The following is a 12677-nucleotide window of genomic DNA, read 5'->3' on the forward strand; positions in this document are numbered from 1 at the left end:
GACATCATAGCAATCAAAAACTTAGAACAGGTATCACAACTTGGTTTACATACCTAATTTTGAAGAGCAATGGTATCAAATTCAAATAGAAACAGACCACTAAAATATACATAAGGATCCTGAAGTGGCATATTGTCTTGGACTTCAAAATCCATATATTAACATTACATTCTTTTGTATTTTTGTTTTGTTAAACATTTCCCAGTTACATTTTAATTTGGTTGGACTGCACTTTGGAGTGTTGCGAGCAGCACTGCGGGTGGTATTTGAAAATTGTAAGACTAGTTTATCACCATCTTCTCTTGGATATATTCACAAAAAACTGTACTTCCCAGAAAGTAGCAGGGATACTTTACTGACAACTCAAGTTGTGCCTGCAGAGCACGTAAGTACTGTTGAAGATGTGGTCCCTGAATCAGTGAATCTTTCATGGTAAATTGAGAGTTAATGCATTTTTTTTTTACATAAAAAAATAATTTTGTCATTGGTTCTGATGACAGGTACTCGCAAGATGGAATACAGGGGTAATAGCTGGCATGAGACCTGCTTCATCTGTCATCGCTGTCAGCAACCAATTGGAACTAAGAGCTTCATTCCTAAGGATGATCAGAACTTTTGTGTGCCATGCTATGAGAAGCAATTTGCGATGCAGTGTGTTCAATGCAAGAAGGTAATTTTTACTCTCCTTGAGACATTTCACAATTTTGTTAGTTTGCTCCTGTGGCTTCTTCTCCTGGGGATTCTGGATTTTCCTGGATGATTTTGGCCTTTAACTCAATATAGTATGATTAACATTCCCTGACTTTCTTCTTATTCCATAATATAATTCTTGAGAAAGGCATACACTATTTACAACCTACCTCCAGCTTGAATTCCACTCCCTTTTGGTACTAATTAAATGCTTTTTGGGCTCAAATTTAATAGATTTTAGAGCTGGAAAGGATCTTAAGAATCATAATGTAATCAAAATGAGTTGGCAAATGTAAAGTGTTTGGCAAACCTTAGTAGTAATGATGGTGATTGTGGTGATAGTAGTAGTAATAGTAATAGTAGTAGCAGTGCTACTAGTAATACTGTCACAATACACAATAGAAAAAAATGCTAGACTTTAAATTAAGAGACTTGGATTTGAGTACTACTACTGGCACTTAAAAGTGACGTGATCATAGTAAAGTTATTTTACCTTAGTTTCCTTATCTGGAAATGGGATTTGTTTTTGTTCAGTCATTTTTTTCAGTCGTGTATAACTCTTTGTAACCTCAGTTGGGGTTTTCTTAGCAAAAATATTGGAGTAGTTTGACATTTGTTTATCCAGCTCATTTTGCAGATGAGGAAACTGAGACAAAAAGAGTTAGGTGACTTACCTAGGGTTTACACAACTAGTATCTGGAGTCAAATTTGAACTCAGGACTCTAAATTAGGTCACAAAGATGACTGAAAAGTGACTGAACTTTAAAAGCAACTCCTCTTTAAGGAAAAAAAAAAAACAAACTAAGCCTCACAATATTTCAACAATAAAATTAACAAGATCTTTTAAAAAGCTATTTACAATGTTTTCATCACAATGATGAGTTCATTTTTCTAATCTTGGGCTGATCACCTTCTTTCTTTAGCACAATCTAGAAGTACTATAAGCAAAAAAATTCTGCAATCATCAGTATTTCCACCTAAATCCTGGAATGCAGGGGTATCCCTTATGCTATAGCCAGCCCCTTCCAGGCAGGTAATGTTTCATTTTTTAATTGTATCCTAGCCCCTAATATAGGACCCTCGCAAAGGCATATAGATTGATTATACCCCCAGACTATAGAATGCTGTAACATCTTTCCCTAGAAATACTTCAATTGCCCTTTTAAAGCTAAAAAACAAACAAAAAAACAAAAACCAGAATTAAAAGGAAAAAAAATTGTGTGATGAGGCTACAAGAAGGAAAGGTGAGTCCTGTGAAGCAATCTATTAGGGAAATTTCCAAAAATTAACTTATATTATATTAAAAGAATCCTGAAAAGGGCTAAACATTGATAGCTAAAAAAGTTTGTTATTGTGATCAATTGTCAGGCAATTGTCTTTAAGAATTTGACCCTATAAAAAGCTTCATTTTTCATATTAGGCTATTACTACCGGGGGAGTCACTTATAGGGAACAGCCTTGGCATAAAGAATGCTTTGTTTGCACTGAATGCAAGAAGCAGCTGTCTGGACAACGATTCACTTCCCGGGATGAGGATGCCTACTGCCTCAACTGCTTCTGTAATTTATATGCCAAGAAGTGTGCTGGATGCACCAACCCCATCAGTGGTAGGTATTTGCTTTGAATTAAGTAGAAAATGCCTATAAATTTGAGGGGGATCAGTTTGTACGTGTGCTGTCTTAAAATTTGAAAGCACAGCATTTTATAAAATTAATCTGATTTTAATCATTGCCTGAACTTTATTCACCATAGACTAGGATTCCTTGGACTCTTTGTGTAGTCTGGGACAGCCTAACACTACCATGGTTTGTAACTGGATGAAATGTTTCAGCTAGAAATAGGTGAAAATAAAGAAGTGATTTTTTTTTCTCATCTAGGTTCATGAATCCCTTAAAAATCTATCTATCCCAAGTTAAAAACCCCAGCCATAGGCTAATGTTCTGGGGAAAACCCTCTTTGACCTATCCCTTTCCACAGATTGCAATTCAACTTTAGCTTGTCGAGTCACTTCTAATCTATTAATTCTTTTGTCATGGAGTTTTTTCTGCTTCAAGTTGGATTATTTCCTGCACTGCTGTTTATTAACATATGACAAGCACATAAGATAAAAGAAAGCAAGTGATTCTAGACTTGGCAGCTTTGCTCCATTCGAACTCCTGTTCAAGGTCAAATTGACTTCTTTTAATTATAAGGTGTAGTGGATATAGAGCTGGTGAGAAAGAAATGGATTCATATTTCCCTCTCTGATGTATATTGAGGATATGACCCTTTTTAGTTCCTCAGGAAACTCTGAATTGCAGAGTAGGAACCATTCTGAATGGTGGATGGGCTTCAGATCCCGGTCCAGGTCAAAAAAAGGAAAAATTCATAGCTCCTTGAGGACAATGAAATTTTGTTTTTATTTTTAAATTCCAAACCAGTGTGCACTTGTGGCTAAAAAAATATTTAATTGGTTGACTAAACATGCAAAGGATCAAATGGGCAACATGGCATAACATAGTCAAAATGAGAAAAATAGTTGTTCATTTATTTCAGTTATGCCCAATTCTCTGTGATCTCACTGGGGTTTTCTTGGCAAAGAGTGTGGCTTGCTATTTCTTTCTCCAGCTCATTTTACAGGTGAAGGACTGGGGCAAACAGAGTTAAGTGATTTGCCCAGGGTCACATGTTGTCTGGGCCCAGATTTGAATTAAAAGATGAATCTTCCTAACTTCAGGTCCAGCACTCTATCCATTGTGTCACTTAGTTGCCCTAATTAGAAAAGTAGAAGTTTACAATCCTGTCTCTAAAACTTAGACCCTGTGTGAACATAGGTCAAACGTTTAATTATCTTTTAGATTGTAAGCTCCTTGAGGGCAAGGACTATCTTTTGCCATACACACACACACACACACACACACATACACACACACACACACACACACACACACACACACACACACACACACACACATATATCCATAGATGGATAGATTTCTTAGAGAGGTCATCTGGTCCTTTGGCAGATAAGAAAATTGAAGCCTAGGTAAGTAAGACCTTTTGGAATTAAAATATAAAGAAAAAGGAATGATAGAATTTATTTTTATTTGAAATTCACCTTCCAATGTTTCTTTTTCAGATTTCTTTCTTAATACAAAAATTTCATGGTATTGGACAATAAAATATTGAATTCACTACCTCATCTTCATTTCTATTGTAGGAATAATAATAATCTAGCACTTGGAAGGTTTGTAACAATAAGAATGAGGTCATCTCGGGGTAGCTAGGTGGCACAGTGGATAGAGCACCAACTCTGAAGTCAGGAGGACCTGAGTTCAAATGTGACTCAGACACTTAACACTGCCTAGCTGTGTGACCCTGGGCAAGTCACTTAACCCCACTTGCTTCAGGAAAAAAAAAAAAAAAAAAAAGAATGAAGTCTTTTCTAGATATTAACTAGAAAAAGAAATTATCATGAAGAGGGAAATTAATTTCAGATTCCTTCCATCCCTCAAGCTTCCTTTGCTATATTCTTTTATTATCAGACTTAGTATGACCAACAGTGGGGTTTTTGGCCTTTTTTATTGGGATGGAAGCTGTAATCTCTCTTCTCAGGGTTTGCCCACTGACTCCAACCTATGAAGCATAGTGAATAAAGTAGCAAGTATAAAATGGCTTCTACATGATTTCACAGTTCAATAGAGTGTTAAAAAGTAGGCTAGATTTGAACTTGAGACGCTCTGGGGCCTCAGTTTCCTTAAATATAAAAGTGAGGAACTGAAAAAGGAATAAATGAGATTGATTTGCTCTCCCTTCTCTCTATTGTTCCACGGTGGGAAGAATGGCTACCAAAGAGAAACCAAACTTTGGCACCTATCCAATGCATTTATTGTGAGATATTGTATATTATATGTTTATGTCTTATTCTCAATTCCATGAGGACAGGAAGAACTGCATATTATCCAAATTCTTTATTTCTTTCAATCAGTCAAAAACAATTAACCTAGTCACATTAATTAATTTAGTTACAGCCTCAGTATCTATGTATTACACAAAGTAGATACATAATGGTTTTTTCATTGAACTCTTAATTTAGGTCTTGCATAAGGGATGGTTAAATGATTTCAAAACCATAACTGTGATAAATTAGATAACTTCAAGGTACCTTATAGTGATGGTGTTCATATAAACTTGATTTTTCACACCTAATGAATTTAATAAAATTTGAAAAAATAATTTTTTGACCATGTATTCTTGGTTTAGAATATATGGTCAATATATGGTCATTCATTGCCATAAAATTCAAAAATTAACAAAATTACTAAGTATTTTGGTTATTGGGTCTTTATTTATTACAACTCAGTAAAGTCAGTGGAAATGACAGTGTATCTTTTACTTAATTTTTAAAATTAATTTTTATTGATATCATTTTTTACATCAGATGTTCTCCAATATCCTAGTATGAGCCCTTTCATATAAAAATTAGTATTTTTAAAGATTAAAAAAAATGAAAAAAATTGGTACAACTGATCAATACTTTGAAAAAGTCTAAAAACACATGCAATGTGTGATACCTGTGGACCTCCTATCTCCTCAAGGGGAAGCTTGGGATAATCCTCTCATATCTCTTTTTTTGAACCATGCTTTGTATAATTTTACAACATTTACTTTTGATTTTTTTTGTGTGTGTGTAATTGTTCTTTGCATGTATATTGTTTTAGTCATTATCTATATTGTTTTGACTCTGCTTTACTCTGCATAAGTTCATGTGAAAAGTAATATTAAAAAAAAAAGATTTCAATTGTTTAAAACTCATTATGAAAGAGTTGTAGAATTCGGATTAATATACTCTAATATAGTAGACTAGAAATAATCAATGGTCAAAATTCACTATAAGCAGTTGATAGTAATAATAGCTAGCCTATATACACATACATATACATGTATTCACAAGAACATAAACGTAAGTATGTATGTACACATATGTGTACATACTAAGTAGAACAGTGGATAGAGTGCTGGGCCTGGAATCAGTAAAACTTATCTTCTTGGATTCAAATCTGGCCTTGGACACTACTTAGCTATGTCATCCTGGGCAAGTCACTTAACCCTATTTGCCTGTTTTCTCATATATAAAATGAGCTGGAGATTTTCTAGTATTTTTGCCAGGAAAATCCTAAATGAGGTCATGAAGAGTTGGACATGACTGAACAACAATCACAATTTGTGTGTATGTGTATGTGTCACGTTAAGATATGCAAAGAACTTTACATACATTATCTTATTTGATCCACATGACAACTCTTGAAGGCAAGTGTTAATATTATTCCCATTTTACAAATAGGGAAATTACAAATAGTTGTCTTGACCTACATATTACCATTGGACTTTGGACTCTGGAAGAGAGAATAAGGCTGTTAATTTTACCCAGTTCTGCCTTACTTAAACTAGATTCTCTTGCAAGTCGAGAAAAATATCAGTCTCTTGATGTCACTGGTCTTTTTCGAGAACAAAGGTCCAGCAACAAATAGGGAAACTGAAGCAGAGAGCATATAACTAACTTGCTCAGAGTCCCATAGCTATTTGTTATTTGGAGCAGGATTTGAATTTGAGTCTTCCTCACTATAGGCCCAGTGCTCTACCCACTGACCCATCTAACTACTTGAGTTACTCAGCACTAAGAACTCTATGAACCACAGACATTATTTAATAGTGGATTTTTTTTTCCTTAACGTAAATATTATAGGGACATTTTGCTTTAAACTACAACCATAAGGAATACATATAAAATTTCCCTAGAATTTGTTTAAGCACAGAAGTTATGTCCATTTGGAAATTATAGCAAAAAAAAAAATAGCAAAATAATTATAGCAAATTATTTTTTCCCAGATGGCACACAGAATTTCAGAACTAAAGGTATTTTTGTGGAGTACCTTTGTTTCCCATCTTTCTCTCCTTTTCAGTTGTTTTTTTTTTTCTTTCTGTGTTGTCTTCCCACCTTAGAAATGTGAGCTCTATGGCAGGAACATTCTTTCTTCTATGTTTATATTTGTAGTCTCAGTGCTAAGCACAACAGAAAGTGCTTGGTAAAAATTTGTTGACTAAATTACTGAATTTAATGTGCTTCTTAATACTCTCCCAAGAATACTATTTTTTTCTAACGGAGTAATGTTTTTCAGTCACAATCAGTTAATTCCCTCAAAGATCTTTGTGGGAGAGAGATGAATAGAAAAGACCAAGCAATCAAGCTTAGAGGGACTCCATTTCCTTTGAGCAAAAACTAACCCCAGCTCTAGGCCATGGGTGAACATTTCTTTTACTTCACTCATTTCAGTTCAAGTTCCTAGTCAAATGTCTTTACTCCTTCATCTGATGCAAATTTTCCTTTCACCAGGACTTGGAGGAACAAAGTATATCTCTTTTGAAGAACGTCAGTGGCATAATGACTGCTTCAACTGCAAGAAGTGTTCTCTGTCATTAGTTGGACGTGGTTTCCTCACTGAGAGAGATGATATCCTCTGTCCAGAATGTGGAAAAGATATTTGAAGCTCAAAGCAAGGGGAAAACTATGCTTGCCAAATACATGCATACATATATATATATTTTTCTGAAATATGCCTATGTTGTGTATTAGCTTTAATCAGCCACATACAGACTTTCTTTGAAGTTTTGCAATGGGTTTCACATCTATAAAACTCCCCCACCCATCTATCCCCAGATTGGACAAATTCAGAAGAAACAGCAAATACTTTTTCTTCAAGTTATAGCAGGGGGAGTGGTTCTGAATTTCTGTAACTGAGGCAGGTCCAAGAGTTGATAGATAATTGATCAATATGAGCTAATTTCTTCCTTTGATTGAATGATGCAAACAGATGGTGTTTGCAAACAGATCAGTGTAGGATTTGAAAATCTTTCTAAAATACATGAGCGAATGTTCTAGTGAGTATGCTGTGCATGGACTGCGTAACCACATGTAATACAAGGTGTAGAGCAAATTCTTGTGGCTTAGAATGTGTTATATGTTAGAACTTTGTGCCACACACAGTGTGAAATTATGATTAATCGCTGAAGACAGAAGTGTTGTGAAACAAGCACCTCCTGTGTTGCATGACTAGGTGAATGACTGTATCAGTGTTAACTGAAGTTGCATCATGTCTTATCTTTTTCAAAATAATAAAAATATGTCATCCAACAACCTCAAATTTCCCTTTTGTGTTTCTCTCTCAAAATATTTTTTGCTTAAAATGTATAGCTTTGTAAAATCAATAGGCATTTATTTTATTTTGTATTTTCCCCCAGTTGCATTCAAAACACATTTTATTTATATTTGTTTTTTTTTTTTAACAGTTTTTTGAGTTCTAGGTTCTCTCCCTTGTCCCCACCCACAATTAAGAAACCACATGTGAAGTTAAGTAAAACATTTCCATACAAGTCAAGTTGTGAAAGAAAACATATCTCCCATCCTAATGAAAATAAATATCTTCAAGAAAAATTAAGTTAAAAAGAAAGAGAGAGAAAAAAAGATAATGCTTCAATCTGTATTCAGAAACAATAGTTCCTTCTCTGGGTATAGCTAGAACTTTTTATCATAAATCTTTCAGAGTAGTTGTGGATTATTGAACTATCATCAGTCTTTAAGTGCTAGATTATGCTAACACATATTGAGCTAAATCCTGAGACCACAAAGGAAGATAAAAACAATCCTTGCTCTCAAAGAAGTCATAGTCTAATGGGATGAGTGACAACATGCAAATAACTGCGTATATAAAAGATATATATATGATTAAACCGAAGGTACTAACATTAAGTGGGAAAAACTTGTAGAACATGGGGATTTATGTGGGTGAAAGCAAATGACAGTGACACATGGTTAGAAACTTAGGTAACTGGGAAGATATTGTTACCTTCAATTGTAGTAGAGAAGCTCACAAGATGGGGGAGGGTTTATTAGAAGAGATGAGTTCACTTTTGGATATCCTGAGTTCAAGATCCATATAGGACATCTAGTTCTATTACATGGATGACTGAAAAGGAATAAGCAACCAATAACTGAAGAGCCAAAGAGGTATATAGGAGATAACAGGGTCCTAAAATCTTCGATAGAAAGTATTAAGAAATAGTGATGGTATCACAGGCTTTACAGAGACTAAGAAGTTTAAAGCCTGAAAAAAGAATATAGATTTAGAGAGAGCAGTCTCAATTGAATAATGAGGACACAGAAGCCAGGCTGCAACAAGTTTAGAAGAGAGAAAGATGACAAAAAGTGAAATCACCATTTATAGATAGCTTTCCTAAGAATTTTAACTATAAAGAGGAGAGAGATTGTGTTTTTTCTACATGGTAGTAGCCAGGAAGATTATTAGTGAGAGAATTGTGATGAAGGAGAGGGAATCTGCTGGACAATTTCCAACAAGATGAAATGGGATCAGGGTATAAGTAGAGGGGTAAGTGGTGGCAAGGACGATTACCTCTTCATTAAACAAGTAAAAGGAAAGTGAGGGAAGAAATGTGAATGACATAAAGTCTGAGATGAACAAGCTCAAAGCCACAGTTAATTGGAGCTAATGATAGAGATCAGAATCATAGATTTATTCTCTTCTTGAATGTTGTTTCATGGTCAAAGACTATAGACCTAGCATAGAGTTGCCATTATAGACCTACCATAAAGTTGCTAAATATTCCTGTGTGTGTATGTTGGCTCCAGTTTTCCCCCCATAAATACACCTTTATCTCATGAAAGATAAAATTTTAAATGCTTAAAAGTTCAATAGAAATACCACAAACTCACATGTAAGCCCGAACTATTTCTGACATCAAATGTATTTAATATTGAATTTAATATTAAATTTAATATTAAAATAATAATTTAATGATTAATATTAATTATATCATTGTGTTACATCACTTATCTTAAGAAAATCCAATTAAAGAAAATATCATGGAAAGGATTTCAATTGAGGGTACCATGTTCCCAGCCACCCAGAATCGCAACTAAGGAATCATTTTCAACTATTATTCACTTACCTTATATATCCACTCCATTGCCAAATCTTATCATTCTATCTTCACAACAGCTTTCACATCTGAACCATTCTCTCCATTTACAAATTCTCTCCTTTCCATTTCTCATCCCTTAGCGACTGAGAAAGTATGTCAGGTAAAATGAATTTTGGAATTAGCTATGCCTCCCCCACAAAAAAAAAAAAAAAAAAAAAAAAAAAAAAGTTTCAATCAGCACTTTGAGTCTACCACTTGTCTGGATATAAAAAGAATATGGTTCCTCTGGAACCATAGTTGGTTTCATTGTATTAATCAGAGTTCCTAAGTCTTTCAAAGCTGTTTTTCTTTTACCGTATTGTTATTGATAAATTATTTTCTGGTTTTGCTCACCTCATTTTGCATGTATGTTTATACAGGCATTTCTAAAGGCACCTCCTTCATTTTTTACAGTATAGTAACCTTTTATCATAAACATATACTAAATAACTTATTCAGTCATTGCTTAATTGATGGGCATCCATCCCTTCAATTTCCAAATGGGTCTTTTCCCTCTTTCTTTGATCTTTTTTGGAGCATGGATCTAATAGTTGCTGCTGAGTTAAAGGATATGCACAGTTTAGTAGCTTTTAGGGCATAATTCCAAACTGCTCCCCAGAAAGGCTAGATCAGTTCACAATTTCACCAACAATGCAATAACGTACTTGTTTTCCCATAGGCCCTCTAACATTTGCCACTTTTCGTTTTGTAACTTTGCCAATCAATGGGTATAAACTGGTATCTCAGGGTTATTTTAATTTGTACTTCTCTAAATATTGGTGATTTAGATGACTGTTTTTTGTATATACCTATAGATGGCTTGGGTTTCTATTGAAGACTTCCTTTTCCTATCCCTATTTCATACCTTCTAATTGGTATTCTTACCTCAAGCCTCTTTCTGCTCCCAATCTATCTTCCACTCAGCTCCTAAGGTCATCTTTCTAAAGTGTAAGCATGATATATCATTCCCTTGATCAGTGAGCTCTAATAAGTCCCTATCACCTACAAAAACAAATAAAAATTACTCTGGCATTTAAAGCTCTTCATACCACATGCCTTTCTACATTTCTAGTCTTCTTACATCTTACTTCTCTTCATGTATTCTATGTGCCAGTTATACTGGCTATCTTGTTGTTTCTCAAACAGAATACTTCATCTACTACCTCTGCACCTTTGCACTAACTGTCCCCATACAAACACCCTATGCCAGGAATGCTCTGTCCTCTCACCTCTATCTTTAGTTTCTCTGAATTTTTTCCAAGCTCTGCTCAAATCAAATCTCTTCTAAAGAAGGCCTTTCTGGGGGTCTCTAGCTACTAGTATCCCCCTACCCCTTCGTATTTTTAAGTGTGTTTGTACCTAGTTATTCCTTGAGAAAATTCTTATGGATAGGGACTGTTTTTGTCTTTCTTTTTTCCCCAAAGCTTGAACCCAGTGTCTGATGTATAGTAAATATTTAATAAATACTTGTTGACTGAGTCAGAGGACTCAAGTTCTGCAACCAGCATTGCCACTAACAAGCCCCATGATATTGGGCAACTTGCTTAATATCTCTGAGATTCCATTTTTCTGGTATGTAAAATAAACTGAGCTAAACCATTAAGGTCCCTTCCAGTTCTAAAATTCTAATAGTATGATAACTGTATAATGTCTTTTAAAAGCAGCCACCACTTAGAATTCTATTCAATGTCAAAAACAAGACAGTTTTCATTATATTCCTCGAACTAAGGTTATAATCTATCATTCTGTCACATCTTATGCCATGGAATCACAACTAGATTTGGAAGAAAATTTGGAGACCCTTCAATCCACTCATTTTTATAGGTAAGCAAGCAAGTTCAGAAAGGTTACAAAATTGACAATTATAAACTTGAAAAACTAAACAGGATGATACAAGTGGTGTGTGGCATGATAGAGATTTGGGGTCAGACCTGGATTCAAATCCCAACTTTGCTTATCTCTTATGTGGCTTTGAGTTATAATATCCCATTTAGTTTCCCAAGTTTCTCATTTCTTCTGGACTTAAAAACACACAAACATAAGAAAATAGAAAACTATACATTTAGATCTCACTATCTTGTACTATACAGAGTAGCAGGTGACTTTACAAAAACAAAAAAACCTTATTTTAAAGCCCTAAATAAAAAGCAACCCTTTATCATTTAATTTTTAATAACATTTTATTTTTCTCCAGTTACATGTAAAGACAACTTTTAACATTCATTTTTATTATTTGACTTCTAAATTTTCTCTCTCCTTCCCTCACATGGCCCCCTCCCCGAGACAGTAAGCAATTTAATATAAGTTATTATAGATGTTCAATCATGTAGCATTTAATTTTTTTAAATGTATGAAGTGCTTATTATTTATAAAACGTTGGATATACATAGATAAAAATTACCAATCCCAAACTGCAATGAGTTTATAATCTAAGATGAGGAAGAGTGTAAAAGTCTAGAAATAACTTATAAAAAACTCTTAATTGATCTTGTTTATTTCATTCCCTTCTCCTTTCCAATCCTTCATTTACATGGCTGCCCAAATAATCTTCCTAATGCACAAGCCTGATGTGGTACAGTAAATAAGATTTCTGACTCTGCAGTCAAAAAATTTTGTTTAAAACCCCACCTTATACTTACTATCTGGGTAACTTTGTACAAGTAATCTAACCTCCAGAAAACCTCCATTTCCTAATCTACAAAATGAAACACAGGTGTTTAACATGCTGTCCTCAGGCCACCTATACTCCTTTCTAATTCACTCCAACCAGATTTAAATTTTTGGCTGACATCAAACAACAAATACACACATACATGCATATACACACGTGTATATAGGACATAATGTTACTATATCATTATCTCAGTTAATATGTGACCTTCAGGGATCCTTATGTATCATTTTGTGGCTCCTATTTCAATTCTTACTCATTCACTTGTGTCTGACTCTTTGTGATTTCCTTTATCAAAGAT

General features: G+C 34.4%; 1 protein-coding gene across 6 annotated transcripts in view; it reads left to right on the forward strand.

Annotated features, from left to right (window-relative positions):
* Positions 1–7864, forward strand: part of FHL2 (four and a half LIM domains 2) — an 86118-nt gene extending 78254 nt beyond the window's left edge. For all 6 annotated transcript variants that reach the window (XM_074299694.1, XM_074299699.1, XM_074299700.1 and 3 more), the window contains exons 4-6: positions 501–670; positions 2111–2297; positions 7064–7864. In XM_074299694.1, the coding sequence (XP_074155795.1) occupies positions 501–670; positions 2111–2297; positions 7064–7215 (509 nt within the window). In that variant the 3' untranslated portion in view covers positions 7216–7864. The remainder of the gene's footprint in view (positions 1–500; positions 671–2110; positions 2298–7063) is intronic.
* Positions 7865–12677: the final 4813 nt, after the last annotated feature.

This window comes from Sminthopsis crassicaudata, chromosome 3 (assembly GCF_048593235.1).
Source record: "Sminthopsis crassicaudata isolate SCR6 chromosome 3, ASM4859323v1, whole genome shotgun sequence".
In the NCBI taxonomy this organism is placed as follows: domain Eukaryota; kingdom Metazoa; phylum Chordata; class Mammalia; order Dasyuromorphia; family Dasyuridae; genus Sminthopsis; species Sminthopsis crassicaudata.